We start from the raw sequence: 22054 nt of genomic DNA on the forward strand, positions 1-22054 counted from the left end.
TATACTTAAAGGGAAAACTATTTAGTTATAACGTGACTTGGTCTGTCATTGATGGCAGTAATGTGTACTACAAAAATTACACCAATTACAAATCCCAAATGAGTATACTAGTGCAACTTAAATGTTTTCTACTTTTTTAAATTGTGAAAATTAATTAAATTCAATTAGTTCCTTCATTAAGGAAATGGAATCAATAAGCTCCTTACTTGTCAGTCTCCCTGCCAGGTCTGAATATGAGGTTTAAATAAAACCACAAGCTTCAAAGCGGCTCTTCAGAACACCGAAGCGTCACATAACCAATACGTCTGTTCCAGCTGCATCCCTCATTTCTCCAAACTACAGGTTTTGCAGAGGGTCATATTTCCTGAACTCTAGCATTGAAAAAATAGTGGTGTTTAACAGAATTTTTATTGAGTTTGATAGCTGTAGTTCCTGGCATCAAACACAAAGAATATTAGAGAACTCATGTCTTTTATTTTTTCACGCTCAAAAAAAAAAATCCACATAAAAAATACAAAGTGAGCTGTTTGGTCACACATTCTGTAATGTAGCATCTCCAGATGAGGTAGACTGTAGAAACCACTATTAATACTGTACAGAATGTAAATATAAATGCAAAACAGTATAAAACAATACACTAAACCAGAAGAGTTCAGTAAAAGGTTTCCAGCGTGATCGTAGATCACAGAGCAGCTCAAAGCCCCATCACAGAGGGAAACACAGCAGCGCCTGTTGAAAGAAGAATGCATCTAAATTCCTCTTAATTCAACGCTCCATTCAATTCTGTTGTGTTGTGCGGTTTGTGCAACCTTGACTATCTCCTGCATCTGAATCTGGAGCTTTCCAGTCGAGCTGACGGCCTTTTTCGTAGAGCTCTTTCAGGACCTTCCTCACTTCATCTTTGCCGGCGCCGTGACCCAGATCCAGGAACTTCTTGTAGAGCTGCAGGGCCGTACGCGCGTCCTCGATGCTGTCGTGGGTTTCCCCCTGAATGTTGAGGTCTGTGGACGCGATGGAGACGGTAATGAGTGACTACTGTCACAGGAAAACGCTACACAGTAGCAGTCTCTGGATTTGAAAGTGACCATTTCTTCAGAACTACTCTCCCTGCCGTCAGAGGTAATCACCGTGGTAAATTCTGTATTTTTCGATTGTTTGAAAGTATGTAAACTAATCATTGGTGTGTTTTTGTTTCGGCTTTTCCAACCACAAAGCAGAACAAGTTGGGACAAAGTTGTTTTGGCTCTTTACAGTCACTTTACTTGCTAATATTCAGTTGAAATACAGATTTCTGCAACGCGATGGCTCATACGAGCCGCAGTTTAATGATAATCTGCATTGTAGATGGAAAGAAATGATAATGCTTTCTAATCTAGCTTTTATCAACACTGACTAACTGTTTCAGTGATTTTTCTTGCTCATTTTATTAGAAAATTAAACATCACTGTCCACCCAGACTCTGTTTCAGTGTGAACATTTTTCCTCTGGAAGGTTCCTCACGAGTGACTCTGGTAAACTTAGTCTAAACTTGTTTCTCATTACAGTGCAAGTCCTGACACTGTTCTGGTCCCATCTTTACCCAACTCTGAGGTTCTTGTTCCAGTGCAGTCGAGGTCATTCTTATTTTTTATATTTTAATATCTGAAATTGTAGCAAACAATAACCTGATCCGATCACTTGTTTTAAAATCATTTCTCTGCTTTTTTTTTTAAATTTATTCCTAGACTTTATCTTGGAACATGTTGCCTGTTCCACACAGAGCTCTGGTGTCACCGACATGAAGTCAGTCTGGAGTTAACTTGGGCTCCCTGCAACACCGAGGGGCCTGAGTTCACTAGACATGTGGTTCCTCCAAGAGGATCAAGGCTCATTCACGTCACCTTGAAAAACTGCTTTAACCCCGTTTCAGCAAAAGGTCACCATATATCAGAGAATCTTAAAACAGATCTCCACATGCACCAACATGTTTTATGTTCAGAGTGGTTTGACCAAAGATCCTCTATACAGAAGATAGCGCATTACCATTCCTGCCAATGGTATGAAATGGTATACAGTTCCCGTCTCCTAAGTGGGCGTGGCCGCCCCTCTCCCCACATCGTTGTGGAACATACAACACTTGATACAGTACAACTTTAATATTTGCGCCTTATTTTGCCGCTCGTTTTTTTTTATCTGCCGCCTTCTATCTGCTCTGCTTTATCTGATATCAACCCAGTACAAGATCATCGGATCAGTCTAATATTCTTTTTTCCTTTCCAAAAAGACTTCAATAATAACAATAACAGTATTATTAAGCAAAGAAGCAAGTTTTATTTTAGTTTTAAACTTCATTTTATCCGATGGGAAAACGACTTTGGCAGTTCTGCAATGACCGACGACTCTGAGCAGAGCTATGTGTTATATTATATTATATTATATTATATCATATCATATTATTAGCTATGAGAGCCAAATCTCGCGAGAGTGTGTTGCTCAGACAGAGACAGGTCTCAAACAAAGTTCATTTTCTCCTAATCTGTCGGTCTGAAAATTGTCATTTTGGTGTCAGAATGTTCAGAAGGTTTGTGGCTTTTGGAAAATGGGTCCCATATTTACTTAGGTTACTCTGGGGCGAAGGAATTGGTAATAATCTGTGCTCACGTTCACTTTTCCCATAGGACTCAATAGACTCAGGAACTACTTCATGTCTCCTAAAGGGGCGGGGCAGTGGGGAAACCCACGTGACACAGATACAGGAAACCGAACCGTAGTGGCCTGTCTCGTTTATAGAACGTCTCTGGTTTGACTTCATTGTATCTCGACTTACCAAGAAAATACCAAGCGAGGAATCTTAGAGAAATCATCCTTTTGCGGGGTAAATGAAACAGGTAAACCGTGTCAACCACTTGATCCTTTGGCACCTTAAACACAGAAGTAAGCAGCATAAGAAAATCTTATAGATTATTTTTAAATGATTGACTGAGTTTTAACTTGAACACCAAGTATTACTTGCATATTTGTTACAGTTGAAAAAAAAGACATACCAATAAGTTAATGACCCGAAAGTCCTTCTGCAGTCCGTGACCAGCAAAGCGAACTCCTGTGTCGATGAGGAAGCGCAGCTTTAGGTACGTGGACTTCAGTGTGGTCAGATGTTTGGAGGAGATCTTTGCATCCAGGTCTCCTGGTTTGATGCCAGAATACTGTGTCAAATAGTCGACCACCTGGAGGAACAAAGTCAAGCGAGTATATGAGTGGGAGTTTAGAGGATTATGGCTGCGTACGCACAGCAACACTTTAAGGCTGGTACTGACTTAACGGAGTTCATCAAAACTACTGTACATGCATCTTCCTGTCAGGCTGCATAAAACCTAAGAAAGGGCTAGTAATCAATTAAAAAGCGGTACAACAAAAGATTCATCCATCATGTTTTGCATAATTCAGAATATTCTTTAACTGACTCTAGATTTGTGGTTTATCCTGCTTTATTTATTTTGTTTTGATAGACGGACAAAGCAAACGTGATAGAGAAATTATATGAAAAACCTCTTAGTTCTACTGCATCCTTTCATTATTGTATTTTATATGTTTGTGTGTGTGTGACAGAGTGTGTCATGTTGACTCTCACTTGCTCCTGAGTGGAAATGTAGTCATCGATGAAGGGGACCCCATCGTTGGGCCCCTGGCCCCGCACACACGTGATCCTGGCCACAGACATCTGGCTGGGTTTAATGGTGGACTTGGTGCCATCGCTGCGCAGCTCTGCCTCTTCCTTCACACAAACAGTCAAAGTGGAATAAATAATACGAAAGAGCCTGGCCAATTTATCACATCATATATTATAATTAAAATGATAAAATGAAAGTTGATATGCAAAACATCCTTTAACGATGTTACGACTGCTGGCGGTGCGTAGTTTGTCCACCAGAGGGCAGTCTGCACCAACCCGTGTTCGGATCGCCACAAACTTTGCATAAAACAGAACTTTAAAAGTTTATCTCTGAACTGCATTGTTCTGTCTTAGTGACTCATACACAAACATTCAGTTTATGTTTCTGGGAGAAAACAGCATTTCGAGTAATCTATTTGAATAGCAGGGTTTCACATCACCAGATCTGGGTATCAGTCAGACTGTCAGAGACCAGGAAGAGAGATGCTATTGTCTTAATGAGGATGTCATAATATTCAAAAACTGACTCCTCTTTCATGAAAAAAATATATTTTCTGAGAATCTTGAGAATTTCTGCCACTTCCTCTTCAAAATACTGAAGTCTGGACTAATGAGATCATCTATAGATCTTATTCAAAATTGATCGTTTTTTAAGATTTTTTAATTTTCATAATATCATACTACTCATACACACCGTATTCTAGTTGTAAAGTCACTGTATGGAGGAACAGTCCGTGTTTCAGACCTGCTTTAAAATCTCATCAATAATTTGATGTCTGTTTTCTGATGTGTGATGCTGGACTTCCAGGCTTTTGAGAGTCAGACTATGAAGCCCCTCCAACACAACATCATATGTGCAATCCTCACTTAAATCCTTTTGATCCCAACATTTATTTTCCTGTATAATACAGTTCTTGTTACCCAATGTTTAAAGGAGCTTGGAGCAGGATTTATGAAAAAAATTTGTATACGTTTTAAGTTTTCTAGTAATAATGTCAGATGAAGCGTTCCAAATCAAAAGAATGAGCCCTCTAGTGTATCTCTCCGTTGCCTTGAACAGGCTGTGTGCTGCAAAATGTGCTGCAATTCCGGGCCCAAATTTCCCGCGCTGTCCTGCGGATGTGACGTCAAATGACGCTGCATGCGCGTTCTCCCATGCCGGCTGAGCTGTTGGCTGTAGTAACCCCGACGGTCGTCGTGGCGCTAATGAGTCTCATTTCTTATTCTTGTCTCAAGCTCCTTTAAGTAAGATCACATTTTGGTAAATATAAAAGGCCTTTGCATTCAGTAGTAAACTATAACATATAACAAGCTCTGGATCCTGATTTCACCTTGAACCACTTTACTGTCGGTTTCCTCCTGGACGCCATTTTATTTAGGCAGTATGGCCATAAGATATCGTCTTTGAAATACAAATTAATAATGAAGGAAAGTGATGCAGTTCATCCACTCTGCTGCTCATTGCTCAAAATATGGTGAATCCAGAAGAAAAAGCTGATTACTCAGCTCAAAGTTACTGCAGCGCATATAAATAGTGTCTCATCAGCTTTATACTCTTCGGTCAAACTGGTCACCTGCCTGAACTCGTGCGTGACGGCGTCGTTAGAAGGCATACACACCTGGTTGAGTGTGACAAACTCAGCGTCCAGCCCCACCAGGTCCCCAGCCTGCGGCATCTCGCTGACCATGAGGGGGATGAAAGTGGCGTGACTTTTCCTTTGCTTCCGAGCCAGCGAGGCCTCCGTCAGCAGCACGCTGGCGTCTATGGGATTTTTAACTGAACCACACAAAAACGTCAAAGCCTGAACGACCTGAATGTCAATCTAGAAGTTAGAGCTCTGGGTTTTAGCATTGGAGACTCACTGCGGAGATCGTACTTGAGGTGATAGTTCCTCTTGGCGTAATACAGGATGGCCGGCACCGTCCAGCTCATGTCGAACTGCGTGGCTTCAGTCTTTGGCAATCAAACAAACAAAGAAGAAAAAAGGTATAACTTTCCGTGACAGTAAACTGGATATTTACAAATTAAACAAGAGGCAAATAATTTACCTTGTCGATGGGTTCAATTAAAAAATCATTGAACAGGTACCACTGCTGGTGCGTAACTCCCTGAAACACACACATCACTTTAAACGTGAGCTTTCAAGCACAGGTGAACCCCGTTAAACATTTACATCCCGTGTCAAAAGAATTCCCCACAGTAAGAATTTGTCATCTCGCGGTAAAAAACGATAAATTCCGGTTGAAGGAAGGAAGGAAGGAAGGAAGGAAGGAAGGAAGGAAGGAAATGAGCCAGAAAGAAAGAAAGAAAGAAAGAAAGAAAGAAAGAAATTAGCCTGAAAGAAAGAAAGATATGAGTCTGAAAGAAAGAAAGAAAGAAAGAAAGAAAGAAAGAAAGAAAGAAAGAAAGAAAGAAAGAAAGAAAGAAAGAAAGAAAGAAAGAAAGAAATGAGCCAGAAAGAAAGAAAGAAAGAAATAAGCCAGAAAGAAAGAAAGAAATGAGCCAGAAAGAAATGAGCCAGAAAGAAATGAGCCAGAAAGAAATGAGCCAGAAAGAAATGAGCCAGAAAGAAATGAGCCAGAAAGAAATGAGCCAGAAAGAAAGAAAGAAAGAAAGAAAGAAAGAAAGAAAGAAAGAAAGAAAGAAAGAAAGAAAGAAAGAAAGAAAGAAAGAAAGAAAGAAAGAAAGAAAGAAAGAAAGAAAGAAAGAAAGAAAGAAAGAAAGAAAGAAAGAAAGAAAGAAAGAAAGAAAGAAAGAAAGAAAGAAAGAAAATTAATATTATAAAGAAATTTATTTTTTTTATCGTTATCAGGATAAATGGCAGAAATGATCATGATAAATGTTTTAGTCCATACCGTCCATCCCTACCAGGGACCCACCTCTTTTCTTTGATGGTACGTCTCGCCCACTTTGATGTGTGCAACCAGGTTCCCGCCGGTGCGAGCATCCATGATGTGGGGGACTGTGACCACCAGGTCATAGAGAGACGCGCCCTCGGCCTCTTCCTCAGCACTTAACTAGTCAGAGGTGATACATGTGGTTATGATAGGTGTGTAAATCAGACTAAATAATCCTCAACGAAGGCACAATAGTGTCCCTCACGTCCTCTCCCCCCAGCCAGCTGCTGATCTCCAGCCCTTGACTCTTGCTGATGGACATCTTCAGAGTGTGAGGGATCCACACGTGTCGCAGATCTTCTGCCCGGGTGTCGAAGGTGATGCCCTCCATACTGCACATGTCCTCCCCGCTGCAGATCACATCACAATTAAACTTCAAGTGATATTCAAACACACTAAATAAATCTTACATTGTGATCATTAGAAGGCAAAGTATCATTTTTTACAAATAGTGAGTGTGAATAGTGGTTTTTTTTAAAAAAAAAAAATTTTCCCGGTGAAGTCTTTGTCAGAGAGGTATGGCACAAAGTTTGTCCAACACAGCCAGACTTCTTTCAGAGACCCAACGAGAGGAACCTTGAAGCTGCTGAAGCTGCTGAAGCTGGGACGATGATCGTCACCTGAATTTGTTAACTCTAGCTTTCCATATCTGGCTCTGTGTTTGTGTGTGCGCTTTTAAAAGGCTGTTAATGTGTCAAATGCCTACATTTAGTGTCAGAATTTTGGACACTACATTTTCTTCAGAAAACACCTTTTTGGTAAGAAGAACAGGTTGTTGAAAAGTGGGCAGAAAATAAAAATCATTAAAGGGGACCTATTATGAAAAACAAGTTTTTTCTTGCTTTAAAGCAGCACAATGTAACTTTTCCACCTTAATATAATATTTCCAGAGTTATTGTGATGGCACATCAACTTCCAACAGGTTTAATGACACCTCTGTCATGGTCTGAGGGGTCTGTATCGCCTTCACTGGCACTATGTAACTTTGAGGAGCATGGTAGGAACCCTTCCACACTACTAGTAAAGCACTACCACTTTTGTCCAAAGGAGCCGCCAAAGTCAACAAAAGCTGAAAGTTACATTGTGCTGCTTTAACATATATAAAGTGGTCTCCCCTCAGCCTGCCAACTCAGAGAAGGAGGAAAGCAACCAAATTCTGCAGTGTCTGTACAGCCGCCCGGATGAGTCCAGTGTGATGTGGATCTACGAGCCGTTCAGATTCTGCAGTGATTTACATAGTTTGGCCTACGATGCGTGAAACCACGCCCACAACTAACTCCGCCGGCCTGAGCTTCGGCATTTTTTCGTAGCGGTGTATCGCGTCATTCAGGCAGCCAATCAGCACAGAGCCTCATTATCATAGCCCCGCCCACTCAGAATCCTGCATAGATAATGAGGTTAGAGAATGGGAAGATAAAGACATGGCTCAGAGCCTGAATTTCTAATTTATTTAGCAAAAACAATCAAAAGCTTGTTTTTAAGATATTCAATGCCTGTTTAAAATAGTTATTAGTTGCCATAATAGGTCCCCTTTAAACAAAATAGCAGCATTGCTGCGATTCAACCAATATACGACCTCTTGTTAATCATGTATGTAGCAAGTTTCTATGATTTATTTAATGTAAAACAGCACAGTGTCAATGCTGTCATTTATTTGTCATTTACAGCTGACGGAGAGCTTTTAAACTTTCAACTTAATGCTGAAAAGTGCACGTTGCTGTGACGTGGCTTACAAGCTCGAAACTCCCAACCAGTCAGTTTGAACTGAGGACGTTTTCTGGATGGAAGGTGAAAAATCTTCAAGAACCAGGAAGTCCAGTTGCTTTGAGTCAAGCCTCCAACGACTGTACGGTACAGATGATTTTATATGAAATCTTGAACACAGACTCCGGAGCAGGTTGTGGGTTAAGCTTACGCTATGACGACGGTTTAGTCAGATTTAAAGAGAAACATTGAGATGTCACTTGGAATAGTGGCTTCAGACTCGACAACTTTACAAACCCAACTATTTTTCTCTCCACGACACTTCTCAACAGGCTTCTCATTATATGCTGAAGTATTTTTGTCAATTAATGAAAAACATTCGTGAAAATGATCAATAATTGAATTTGAAATGAAAATGTATCTTACTCCAAGCACCACTCAGTTGGCATGGGCGAAGGTTCTTTAGGTTTTGCAGGTTCTGTCGCCTCTTTCTGCATGGCTTTATTGTAAGCATACTGAAAAAAAAAACACATTATTAATTTAATCAGTTGACTTAAATCTAATTAATCACATTTGTAAATGTAATTTAAATGTATTTAAATACGTTAGAAAAATCAACTGTTACCTCCGCCTGCACCTTCCAGAATTCAGCCTCCTTGGCGCTGTTCACCTCACAGTTTATGACCAGAACATCTGGGAGACATCTGATGTTGCGTGTTTGCACCTACAGCGAAGCATAAGGACATTATCATCCTGCAGAACGGATTACACATTTATGATTTGTGATAAAGCTGAATGGATGTCAACTCACGGTGGGCTGATACTTCTCACAGTTTTCACACCACGCCTGAGTGCTCTGCTCCAAACAGATGCTTTTTTTCAGGATTTCAGCAAAGTCATACTCCTTTATTGTTTTTTCTGAGAAATCAAATGAATGAATGAATGAATATACCATCAAAAAAGATGTCCCTGGTTATAGCTTTAAGAGCAACAAAAGCCATCAACGTGAAGCAGCCCTTTAAACATACCCTGAGCGTTCTGTTCAGGGTAATGCATGGTGAAGAGCAATGTGAGAGATGAGCGGACCGTTTCCTTCCCACATCGACACAGACTGCTGTTCTCAACCTCACAGCCAAACAGCTTTCCAATCACAGACTCAGCAGATGAGCCCAGAGAGCTGGCACATGTACAGCAACACAAACAAAGACAAGGCCCTTTAACATCTTTAAGACCATCAGAAGACTGTTTTGACTGGCTCTAGTGCTGATGTACCTGCTGCTGGCCCCCCTGTAGGCCTGCGGACCCTCCTGCTCCTGCGTCTCCTGGTGAAGCTGGGTGAGGATGAAGCGATTCCAGCTCTGAATTAAGCGACCAAGTCTGGCCTTCCCCGTCTGCTCGTCCGAGTCCGAGAGGATCAGACCCAGAGCCGAGGCTTCAGGGATGGTCCGAAACGCTCGGAGGAAGTTACTGGCCTGAGCAAAAGGAGAGAAAGGGTTAGCGTTGCATTTTAGGGAAATGTGCACTGTCCATAGGATAATTTGTTAAACAAAAATAACAATCAAAATGTACCTGACAGGGATCTCCTCTTGATAAATCCAACATGTGGAAGAGGAAGCCGAGTTCACAGGCCAAACAAAATTCTTTCTGGCACAAATGATTCTGCACAAGGCACCGGATCGGCTCCAGAAAATATAATACCTAAAGTGCCAAAATAACCAGGGATCAGCAAGTTATAAATAACCTCCAACACTAAATCAGGCTTGAACAGGAACTCTTGAGTGTCTTACTTGGATCATGCAGTTGCAGTACGCGTTGGGAATGTGTGGCTCAAGACCAGCGAACAAGGTTCTGTTGTAATGTTTGAAATCAAAGTCCTCTAGTCCAAGTTTGGAGTACTTAATCGTGACCTGATGCAGCACAAAGACATCCTCATCAGCTATATCAGTAGCCACAAAATCTTAATATTGTACAACAAAAGAAAGTGTCCTATAATCACAATGGTCTTCCTGAAACTCAGAATGAATCAGGTCTGACCTTTCTGTATTTCTTGGGGACCATACAGAGGTGCGGCTCTTCGTCACGCCCAATTGGAGACTCTGGTACCTGGCTGTAATTATCATAATCAAGCTCCACGTCTTTGATCTTATACGGAACCTGAAAACAACAAAACAGACTTTAGAAAGCAACAAATGAAAATGACAATGAAAACAACAAAAATCGTTTTGTTTTTTTCCACATTCAGGTTTGGTGCAACAATAACAAAATCAATCAAGTCTGAGTTAGTGCTTGGTTTTGGGAAATTTGAGATTTTGTAAAACAGACTCGTGCCTGGTTTCGAGGGCGTGTGCGAGGATTTGCTGCATAACCGATGAAACCAACAGTTTTCATGGTGCGCAGGATTTCTGGGTCCACAGGAGGAGCTCGTCTGTTGGAAAGAACCAGGTTATTAAGATATAAGCTTTTCTTAAACAGCCTTATTTCAAATATGCCTCTGATTCTGAACAAATCTCTGCTTATCTGCTCCTCGCTTTAAGCTTCCCTCTGTTTTACTCCTAATCTAGTAAAAGGCTCTTCAGTCTCTTTTCTCACCATCTAGGATACTTGTTTCTTGCTTCACTCATGTCTGGCTACCGTCCCAATAAAGATGATAGCCATTTCTGAATTTATACCAAATGGCCTCTTCTTGGCCCTCTCTTGCTGTTGTAAAATAAAAGACTGCCATCTATACCATACTTAAGTTTAAATATGTATATGTATTTAAACCCATTCAGAACTTCTTCCAGGGGGTGACTAAATATATTTACAGGGCAGGGGGTTGTATTCTCCATCACAATTATTATCACACTAGTTGTTTATTATTGTTGGTGTCATCATAGTATTATTATTATTGGTTTCTATGGAATGAAATTGCAGAAACCGCAGAATGAGTGTATGATACTCTTCTTTTTTCTTTGTTCTTTCCCACTTCCCTATCCTTTCTGTGACAATCAGTCTCAAGCTCACTGGTTCCTGTTGTAAGTCTCCAAAAACAAGTGATGAATATAGTTCTATGTTTCACAAGATGGGAACTTGTGTTTTCAGCAAAAATGTATTAATTAGGAACTACCTTCAGACTTCAATGCACAGACTGCTAATTACGATAACATATTATGCAAAAAAATGTATTCTTCTATTTTGGAAAGGGGAACAGCTGCCCACCTTTGAAATGTTCAAAGAACAAATAATACAATTCCTCCCATTGGAGAGGCTAACTCTCAAAGGACACGGCCGAGAACAAATGTTCCGTGAACTGTGGTCTCCACTCCTAAATCAATTAGGGGGAGAAAATATGGACTGACATGACTCACTAAATGAGTTGACCATTTGTCAAAAATGTTGCTGCTATCTCATGTATTCACTGTATTTATTAACCATTGTCTACGTCTATTTTTTGTCTGTGTTTGGATGTTTGTTTGTTTTTTTTTTGTTTTTTTTTTATTGTTTTGTTTTGTCAATGCTTGTCGGGGATCCTATTATAAAATAATAAAAAAATATTTATTTAAAAAAAAAAATAAAATAAAAGACTTCGATGCACGAGTAGTGAGTATCTTTGAAGGTGGAGTTCAAAGTAAAGTTTGCTGCTGCTGATCAACTTATAAGTTGAAATTGTGGCGCTGTTACCTGGGGCTCGGCGTAGCCAGGGGGGCGGGCCAGTCCGACAGCAGGGGCTCGGTGCTCGTCAGGGGCACGGGGACGAGTGAGAGGGGCAGCAGCACATGATTCCAGTCCAGCTGAGGCAACGTGTCCACGAGGCAGGGAAGAGCAAAGTCTGTCTCCCGAGAGTAGTCATTGAAAGACACCTCTGAAACATCAGACCACAGGTGCACACAACCCCCTGAATCCCCGAAGGCCAGGGCCTGTTTGCTGGATGATACATCGAAACTCATGAGCAGCTGGCCGACAGTGTTGACGTGAAAAATATCTGCCACATTGGCAAGACCGGTGGGCTCACAGAACTGGCACTGAGCTGGAGAAAGAAACAGATGGTGGACAATATCAGTATTCAGGAATTTGTTCCTATAAGCTTGTCCATCTCTTGGATATTTATGAAGAAGTTACAATATAGTGTGATCCTCCATTGGAAATCATGAGACTCATTTTCTGATGAAATGTTAGGGCTGGGCGATATGGACCAAAAGTCATATCTCGATATTTTCTAGCTGAATGGCGATACTCGATATATATCGATATTTTTTCTGTGCCATAATTGGAGTTTCCCCCAAGGCATTATAGCATAGCATCTCTGTTAGCATCTCTGTTCGCTTCATTTTTTTCTGAGGCAAACCCTTAAAAAAACAGTCAGTTTTAATACAAAGCCTCGTGCCAAATGTCACACAGGTTCCTTTATTAACAGAGGTCTGCACAATATCAAAATGTATAAAACAAATGAAATAAAAATAAACTATGGAAGACGTGGAGGACGTCTATATATTCACGGGCATGACGGTGGGCCTGGTGATCCTAGGGCTTGGCGGGGTCTGGATGCTACAAAAGTTGAGAAAAGTGAGAGCTGATCAGGCAAAGCTGCTCTCTGGCCTCGCTGACATCCAGGGGAGACTGACCAGTGTATGGTCGGATGTGTCCAAAGCTCGGGAGGAGATGAAGTCAGTACGAGCGGAGGGGGCAAAGGCTGTGGCGGAGCCAGAGGACAGCGACTAATCAAAATCTGCATTGACACACGCACCTCCATTGCAAAGTGGATTGCATGCAAAAAGAGGCTTGGACATAAAAATAACTGAACAGTGGACACAGTAGTAAATCACAGGAACGGTGATCAGGATGAGTGGACTGGACACGTGTACAAACATACATGCTATCTGGACTGTGAAGGATGATATTAGACAAATTGCTATGTGGTAAACTATGTATCTTACTGAATTCTGTTGTTGATGTGATCATGAATCTTACATAGAACGGGGCGGGACTTTGATAAGCGTCAGCTTCTCCCGTACCCTTTTCGTCATGTGCTGAGTATGCAATGTATAATGTTCTGGAGATGAAATGTGTCTATATAAACATGCCGAAATAAACGAAATAATAATAATAAAAAAACTGCCTGCATATATAGAATAAAAATGCTTCTTGAATAAAATAAAACAAATATCCCTTTCCTGCATAACAATTCAATTAAAATACACTGTGCAATTAATACAATGTAGACAGTAACAGGCAGACTTTTCCACTGAGGTTGACAGTTGTGCAAATAACAAAACATTTGTGCAAATCTCAAATAAAACATTCAAGTCAATTTGTCACAAAATAAGCTATATCAAAATCATTAAAAAAAAAAAAAATATATATATATATATATATATATATATATATATATATTTTTTTTTAAATCGATATAAACGATATTGTCTCGTACCATATCGCGCTTGAAAACATATCGATATATATTAAAATCTCGATATATCGCCCAGCCCTATGACAAATTACAATCACAAAAATGATGACTAATGAGAATGAAATGAACCCAAAGTCCCTGGTGACATACCTGTCTGTGAGATGATCACAAGTCGTGACGTGTAAGTAGGAATAAATCGCAGGAAGAGGGGATCCACATGCACCTGAAGCGGAGTAACAGCTCGCATCATACGGAGATCATACACCATGAGGAATCGATCACAGGCCAACCCGTTCATTCCCCGGCTAGAGAACCCGCATGCGGCCAGCAGGTTCCCATGAACATCAAAGTCCGACAGACTGCCGGAGAACGCGTCAAACTCGTGTTCCATCCTCAAAGTGCGCAGGTCACGGAGGGTTATCTATTTCAAAACAGGGTGAAAATTAAAGAAAAGCCTACTAAAGTGAACCTTTAAAATAGATGCGATCGAGTCATGCTAACCTTGCCAGAAGTGTGCCCACAGAAGAAATACCGATTGGTTTGACGCATTATTGCTACTCCAGGTACCTCAACAGCAAACTGTCAAGTTAAAAAGACAAAAAGAGGCCAAACATTTGTCTTAAAAGATCTTATCCGAATGCAAATGCAATGTATAATTTATAAAGTTCTAAGAGCTATGTCCCACCTTTTGAGTTTCTTGAACAGTATTCAAGTCAACTTCAACCACATAATTTTGTAATCCACCCACGAGCATTGTGTTGTTATCAGTCATGAGAAGACTATGCATGTCAGCTCCTTCTTCCATCCTAGGATACACACAAGGTCAGAAACACATCACTTAATTCAAGGGGATACAACACCATCTCAGGGGTGGGCATAATGAATGGTTTACATCACTTACGGATAATCAAACATTACAACGCCCCCGCGGGTGAAGCATTTGAGGTTGCTCTTAGATAGAACCAACACCCCTGTTTCCAAACTTTGAATGTGTCGGACATCATCTGCTGCATGCGCTTGGAAAGAAGAATAGCGTCCCATTGTAGGTCCAAAGAACGAGGTTACATGACCCTACAGAGAATAATCAAAGCAAGAACACATAAAAGTATAGCTGAAAAGCATTTGATTGTTGTATATAAACTGGTATGAACCTGACTGATCTGACTATCTGACTGTTAGACCTCAGTACGTGCGGCTCCAAAACTGTGTCTCTGAGACTGTCTTGTGTAGTACAGGGGCCCCACAAGGAACTGTTCTGTCACCCTTTCTTTTCACCCTGTACACATCTGACTTCCAGCATAACTCAGACTCCTGCTTCCTTCAGAAATGTTCTGATGACTCAGCTGTGCTGGGCTGCGTGAGGGGAGGCAGCGTGAGGGAGAGTACAGGGACACCATCAAGGATTTTACCACCTGGAGTGACCTTAACCACCTGAGGCTGAACATCACCAAGACCAAAGAAATGGTCTTTGATTTCAGGAGGAAGAGGCCAGAACCTGATCCTGTCTCCATTCAAGGAACTGATGTGGAGCTTGTTTCAAGCTACAAATACTTGGGTGTAGGGCTGTGCGATTAATCGATTTTAAATCTAAATTGGATTTATTAATCAAGACGATGTTAAAAAAAGGAAAATCGGAAAATCGATTTTCCTTTTTTGCACGTGTCTTTTGTAGTTTTACCAAAAAAATCGAAATCGAAAATCGGGTTTTCAGAGAAAAAAAATCTGGATTTTATTTTTGTCCAAAATCGCCCAGCCCTACTTGGGTGTAATACTGGACAACCAGCTGGACTGGTCCAGCCACACAGAGGCCTCTATTTTTCAATTCAATTCAATTCAATATTATTTATATAGCGTCTAATACAACAGAGTTGTCTCTAGACGCTTTCCAGAGACCCATACCCAGAACATGACCCCCGAGCAATTATTACATAAACAGTGGCAGGTAAAAACTCCCCTAGTGGGAGAAAAACCATAAGCCAAACAGTGGCAGGAAAAACTCCCCTTTAGGAGGAAGAAACCTGGACCAGGACCAGGCTCATAAGGGGGGGATCCTCCTGTCGAAGGCCAGACTGGTGTCTCTCTACAAGAGAGGGCAGAGCAGGTTGTACTTTTTAAGACAGTTGAGTTCTTTTAACATCTGTAAACCATTGCTGTGCTCTTTTCATAAGACTGTTGTGGCCAGTGCTCTGTTTTCTGGTGTTGTGTGCTGGGGTGTGGCTGCTCGCACTTCACACAGAAACAGACTCAATAAACTGATTAAAAAAGCGAGTCCCAGCACGGGCAGACCTCAGGACTTTGTTGAGCAGGTGGCTGAAGTGAGGATGCTCAGGAAAATGAACATTATCATGAACAATGACACTCACCCACTTCAGGTGTTTGGGCGGAGCAGCTTCAGTGGCAGCTGATCCCACCACGATGCAAAACCCAACGCCACAGAAATTCCTTCCTTCCAGCTGCCATCGAGCTCTATAATGTGCAATAACTGTCCTGTGTGCAATACCCCAGCACTTCACTACTCAGCACTTTAGCACCCGAGCATTTTAAGTGATCTGTTTTTATTGGATCTGTTTTTATTTCAATTGCTGTTACTTAAGTGTGTTGAATGTATGAATGAAAAACACACTGAAGCTGCTGTAACACCTTAATTTCCTGCAAAGGATTAATAAAGTATCTAATCTAAATCTAATCTAATCTTATTCCGTAATTAGTCTTCTCGTCAGCATTCTCGAGGCTCTCACCCTGTGGTTCCCCATCCAGAGCATTTCCTCCTGAAGGTCGAAATGTGTTGCAGTGACCGGGACGCCAACTTCCGAGACCACACTGTGGACCTCGGAGAACATTCCCTCCATGAGGTGCACGGGGTCGGGCCCCGTCCCGGCCAGCTCGGGGTCCAGCTGCACGCCCTGCAGGAGGCCGGGGTTGAGGCTGGGGTTCAGGTTGGGGTTGAGGTGAGGGTCCATGGGGGGCTCCAGCCCGGCATCCAGGCTCCCGTGGAGGCTGGAGCCGTACTCCCCCATCCCGGCGTCCAGCCCGTCGAAGTTCATCATCAATACAGTTAAAGCAACCTACACAAGAAAGGTTCATACCATCGTTGCAAGTTCATGTTCAATACTTAGTTAATAGTTAATAGTTAGTTAATATTTATTTCGGTCAATCACAAGCATAAAAATCAACAAACAAGATAACAAACATCCACAGGTTTTTCCCTGGTCAACATTGTGATTATTTTGACCAAAAAGGTCCGGGCTTGAAGCATAAAGAATATACAAAAAGAACAAATGAAGTATCATGAGGCTACACAAAATAATAATAACAGTAATAATAATAATAATAACAATAATAATAATAATAATAATAATAGCTTAAATAACTAAAATAATAGTAATAATAATGATAATAATAATAATGATAGCTCTGAAAACAGAAAGTGAAAAGATGCCAAAGAAACCGACAAAACCAATTTAGGTTGTCATTTCATCTCATACATGTGTGCATTCTTCTTTGTTTGCTTATTGTGCTTCTATATATGTGTCCATTACCTTTGCTTTGAATAATATCTTGTATGTTTTTATTGAGTTTGCTAGTTTAATATGAACATAATAAAACACATTTCACATTATTAACGCTTATTCATTCATTGCTTTCTTCAGGCTAACATTGAATCGTACAAAAAGCGAATATTCGAGCTTGCAAAGAGTCAAAAACCTCTAAGAATGGCATTCAATGAGCATATATACACATGAAGCTAAAGTAGTGTCGTTAAGATCCCAATATCAGTGTTTAATCCCAATAATTTTGAAAAATGGACCAAAGTAGCAGCTAATGTTTGGCTAATTCCGCTAAAGTCAGCATCGTGATGGGCCGACAGACCTGCATATACAGTCAATATCTACACCCGCGAAACTAAACGTTGCTGGTAGTTTTATTAAAGAAACCTAAAACGTCCAGGCGAAGTCATTACTGACCTTTTATTGAAGCGTTTTAACGCACAAGTGTCCATGCTCAGGTTCACAACAACAACACACTAACGCTTCCGGGGCTAGCAGTGATGCGTTCACGAGCAGTCCGACTTCTAGCCCGGTCTTCCTGAGACTCTATTTCATTTTGAAGCGAGTCGCAATTATTTCTCCCACAGTTTTGTTTTTAACTATACCCAACGAATATGTTATTAATTTCTTAAACATTTAACACTTTTTCTCAAATCACTCATAACTAAATATGACATCATAACGAAGAAAGGATAAGACTCAAATCCTGCTATGGGCCCTGAAGGCACCATACCTTCATATTTTTGAAAATGTATCAATAAATTGAATAGGCTAAAAGATAATCAACAATTGTTGACTAGCCTACAAATTGAAGTGACTTTTTTCAGTCAAATTTGTGAAACATCTTCCTCTAGCTGCTATTCAAATATAAGGATCTACTGCTTGCTTATTTGTTAGTCTGTAAGCCTATATTTGTTAAATGCAAGCCTACTTTTTAAATGGCTTTGCTCCACAACAACTGGACCTAAAACAGTTGATGAAAATATTACAGAATTACCGTGTCTTCTTAATTCAAATGTTTTGTTACTTCAATTAAAACTGCTGCGTGCATTTTTATTTTAATAAGACAGAATTTACCTGTATTCACCCAAAAATTATAATTATACGAATTATGTCGATATTCTAATTATGTTAATACTACAGAGAGTGTCAAGAAGTGGTAGTTAAGAGTCCACGATCATTCCTCTTTGACTCGTTTTCTGGTTAATTTCACAGTTTTATTGTGCGTATAGACCTACACAAGATCTTACAATCAACATTACTCAATTTACGAAGAAGCACATAAGTTGCTAGATGTTCCCATAACTAAGAAATTCCATGTCAGTGGCAAATTGAATTACTTAATTAAGTGCGGTCGTCCTATCGCTGACCAATAAATAAACCGATTGAAAGCATTCATGGGTTTTATCAAACCTTACTCTAATACATTAGTCACTAAAGGGCATTAAGGTTTATGTAATCCCTATGAACATATCCGGGGGGAATAAAGGAAGTATAATATCACATGTATTCCTTTATTACGTTTTTTTTTCTCAGAAAGGGGAAAAAAAAAACTTCAGAAAAATGTTAAAGCTTTTCTCTGGTAGAGAAAATGGGGTAGATCGCGGACAGAGATGGAAAGTTTGGCCAATCGGTGTGGACAATTCAGCTCATTATCGTCCTGACATGTGTAAATTAGTCTCAGTTCCCCAACCAGTCATAGTTGTGAAACTTGATGAGATCATGTTTTAGTTGATTGATGTGTAAAGCAGTGTTTCATGCAAGATAATGCACCCACCCCTGCATTTTTGCCTGCTTTCCCTGACAAAATACTGAAAAGCCTATATGTGAGAAAAATTATAGAAATAATGTAAAATGATATAATATAATATAATATAATATAATATAATATAATATAATATAATATAATATAATATAATATAATATAATATAATATAATATAATATAATATAATATAATATAATATAATATAATATAATATAATATAATATAATATAATATAACATAATATAATATAATATAATATAATATGACCATTCAAGTGTTGTAAATTATTGTAAATATCTTCTAGTATTGTAACGACAACAGACGCGTGTGTATGTTTTCCCGACTTGCTCATTCATTCAAACTCTTCCTGTTTGTGCCTTCCGTTGACATAAATTTGCACTACACGAGAACTCACCTGAGGAAAACCCTGCTGGCATGTGATGACATCATAATTGATCATAAATTTCGAAGTGGCTAAAAGGAGTCCCCTGACAGCAGTCAGCACATCCCCGCTCCACAGAGACGTACTGACAGCAGAAGAGCCGCTGCACAGCTGATCATCATGAAACCCAGCGTCTCTCTCGGAACTTGCGCCGCTCTCTGGCTCCTTTTTGCGGCAGCATCCTGCGCTCCGACCATTCCCGCAGATGCGTGTGAGGATGTGCGGAGCAGCGCTCTGGAACTTAATCAGCACGCCAACACTGCATCTCTCAAGGTGAGTGTTTTCATTTTTAGTGTGGCATTGGACATGATGCATTAATTAATTTTTAATGGGAGTCTTTTTAGAAAGCATCTCTAAAAGGTACCAGCTGCATCTGAGCACATCCATCAGCAACTTAACTCTTACATTACTTTTTTCCCCTAATAAATTATTGAAACAGTATTTAACTAAATCGTTTGAGATTTTTCTTTTAATATCAGCTTTTATTTAATCACAGTTAAATTATGTTGTGAAATACAACAGTGTTAATTAAAAGTGTTTCTATGTTCTGTAGGCACGGAATGGATCCACAGATATGGCAGATTTCGCCAGCTCACTTGACTGGATGGAGTCAAAAGACATGTGTGACCCCAAGAGCCTCCAAAAGAAGTCTATGGTAAGACCACCTCAATTAAATGGTTGTATTTATATGCCTAACTTATCAGTTTACCTGTTAGAAATATCTGTGTTTTATGAGGATGCAACTTACCACAGCTTCAAGTTTCTTTTCCCTTTTTTCCTCATCAGACATGTGTTGGGAAGCTATTCAAGCTCCTGGCAAGGTACAAGTCTGAAGTAGAGAGGATTTCTGGACTTCCAAACTGCTTGGATTCTGCCAGCATAGTGAAGCCAGCCCTGGAAAAACTGCACTCAGACATGAACAAGTGTATGAAATCCCTTGGAGAGTGGAAGCACGAAACAGTAAGCCATGGTTCATTAGTAATCATGCAACAGGGGAAGGGAGGGAAAGGTCCAGGTGGGGCACTACTAATCTCAACCATGTTTTTACAGACACCTGACTCCGGTACTCAGCCCATCCAAGACTGGGAGCACAAGTATCTGTGTCACTACACGTTGGACAGACTCTTCTCCTTCTCCATCCTCACCGCCCGTGTGTTTTCTGTGGGGAATCCAGCTCGTCACGGAGAAGGCCCAGCTCAGAAGTGCATGTAGTGTAATGTAATGACATGCAATGCATGTAATGACACAACAGTGTTTCAACCCCTGATCCTGCCATGTCTGCATGGAAGATTGTATTTCCAATGGAATTATTATCTAATATATTTATGAAGATAATATTTATTATATTTATTTTTGTATTTATGGAATTCAAGTTGTTTTAGTTTTCATGTTTGAATTACCTTGTTATGAAGAATAAACGCAATGTCCATGTTTAAGAAAAAGCCTCATCAAATCATTTCTTATCTTTCATCTTTCATACGTAATGTCATGGTATTTTTTCAGTGATTGTTCTTTTTAAATGAAACAATGGTAAACTAAAAAAGAATGACTAAGAATGACTGAGGATTAAGGAAAGTTATAAAGCTGCCTTCACAGAGAAGCTCTTTTTTTTTCAAAATAACTTACATGCTGACACAAGAGGAAGTTGTGCTTTCCTAGAACATTCCTGCTCCTCTGGAGTTCTACAACTTCCCGCATACCCTCTCCCAGTCCAGCTCACTCAAGTTAATTAACACTCACATTGTTATGCCAACTCAGTGGTAATTCAAAGCAAAAAAAGGAAGATGTCACGTTTTTAGAGGAAGTGGCAATGACTTCAATGCAAGAACTTTGCATTGCTCAGCAAGGAAGTAATCCTGTGGGTGACTTCACTTCCAGAATGAATTGACCAACGTATTTCGCCAACAACAACCAACTGGGGGTCGAAACAGAAACAAAAACAAACACAAAAACAAAAATCTCGAGTGTTTGACATTTTGGTGGAGAGTTGTTTTAACCTCCAGAGACCTGAGGATTTTTTTTCCCCTTGTTGCAACATTTTATGACATACATAATAAAACATGTGATGAGTTTGCCAGGTCTCAGGAGAAAATGTAGTTCTGAATTAAATTGATGACCAGAATTTTAGACTGTGATAAGCAGACATCTTAGACAGACCGAATGATGACCTCATCAGGGTGAAGAATTAAAGCACAAAGACAGTTACAAGCACTTTGAGGAAACTGTTTCCCATTCGCACTGTAACAAACACTTAATTAAAGAAGTGAAGTGTAAGATGTGTGATGATGAAATGTAAGAAACATGGGAAGTGAATATTGTTTTTGTTTTTTTTTTTGTTTTTTTTATTGAACAGAATTTTTTAAACAAGAAAAACACACTTTATACAAAACTACTAGTAGAGGAAATATAAGAAAAAAGAACATCCAGGAGGTAAAGTCAATACAAAGGAACTGTAAGGCATTTCAAAGCAAATAGCATCGACATTTCGGAAAGAGACTTAAAATAAAAGATACTTTGATATATCGGTTACTAATTTTTTTGAAGAGTTATTTGACTTAATATTTTTTAAAGAAAGAAAAAAACTTTTGAAATCATTTATAAAAAAATGGAAAGAGGGCTTCATTTTTCTCCACTTACAACAGTGTATGTGGTATTTAGCC

The 22054-nt window shown here is 39.9% G+C and overlaps 1 protein-coding gene across 1 annotated transcript; it reads right to left on the reverse strand.

The window, feature by feature from the left end:
- Window positions 1–187: 187 nt before the first annotated feature.
- pan2 (poly(A) specific ribonuclease subunit PAN2) lies at window positions 188–17674 on the reverse strand. The gene is made up of 26 exons (XM_061735312.1): window positions 17603–17674; window positions 16376–16702; window positions 14539–14708; window positions 14323–14443; window positions 14139–14216; window positions 13788–14058; window positions 11912–12257; window positions 10580–10676; window positions 10286–10405; window positions 10039–10158; window positions 9821–9949; window positions 9524–9723; window positions 9280–9428; window positions 9063–9169; window positions 8877–8975; window positions 8678–8766; window positions 6753–6897; window positions 6530–6667; window positions 5699–5758; window positions 5513–5603; window positions 5269–5426; window positions 3608–3751; window positions 3024–3203; window positions 2807–2900; window positions 810–1001; window positions 188–729 (listed from the first exon to the last, which is right to left on the reverse strand). Exons 2-26 carry the CDS (start codon window positions 16682–16684, stop codon window positions 695–697), a joined length of 3642 nt encoding a protein of 1213 aa, XP_061591296.1. The 5' UTR covers window positions 16685–16702; window positions 17603–17674; the 3' UTR covers window positions 188–694.
- Between the last annotated feature and the right edge of the window lie 4380 nt (window positions 17675–22054).

The sequence above is a fragment of the Cololabis saira genome, chromosome 12, assembly GCF_033807715.1.
Source record: "Cololabis saira isolate AMF1-May2022 chromosome 12, fColSai1.1, whole genome shotgun sequence".
In the NCBI taxonomy this organism is placed as follows: Eukaryota; Metazoa; Chordata; class Actinopteri; order Beloniformes; family Belonidae; genus Cololabis; species Cololabis saira.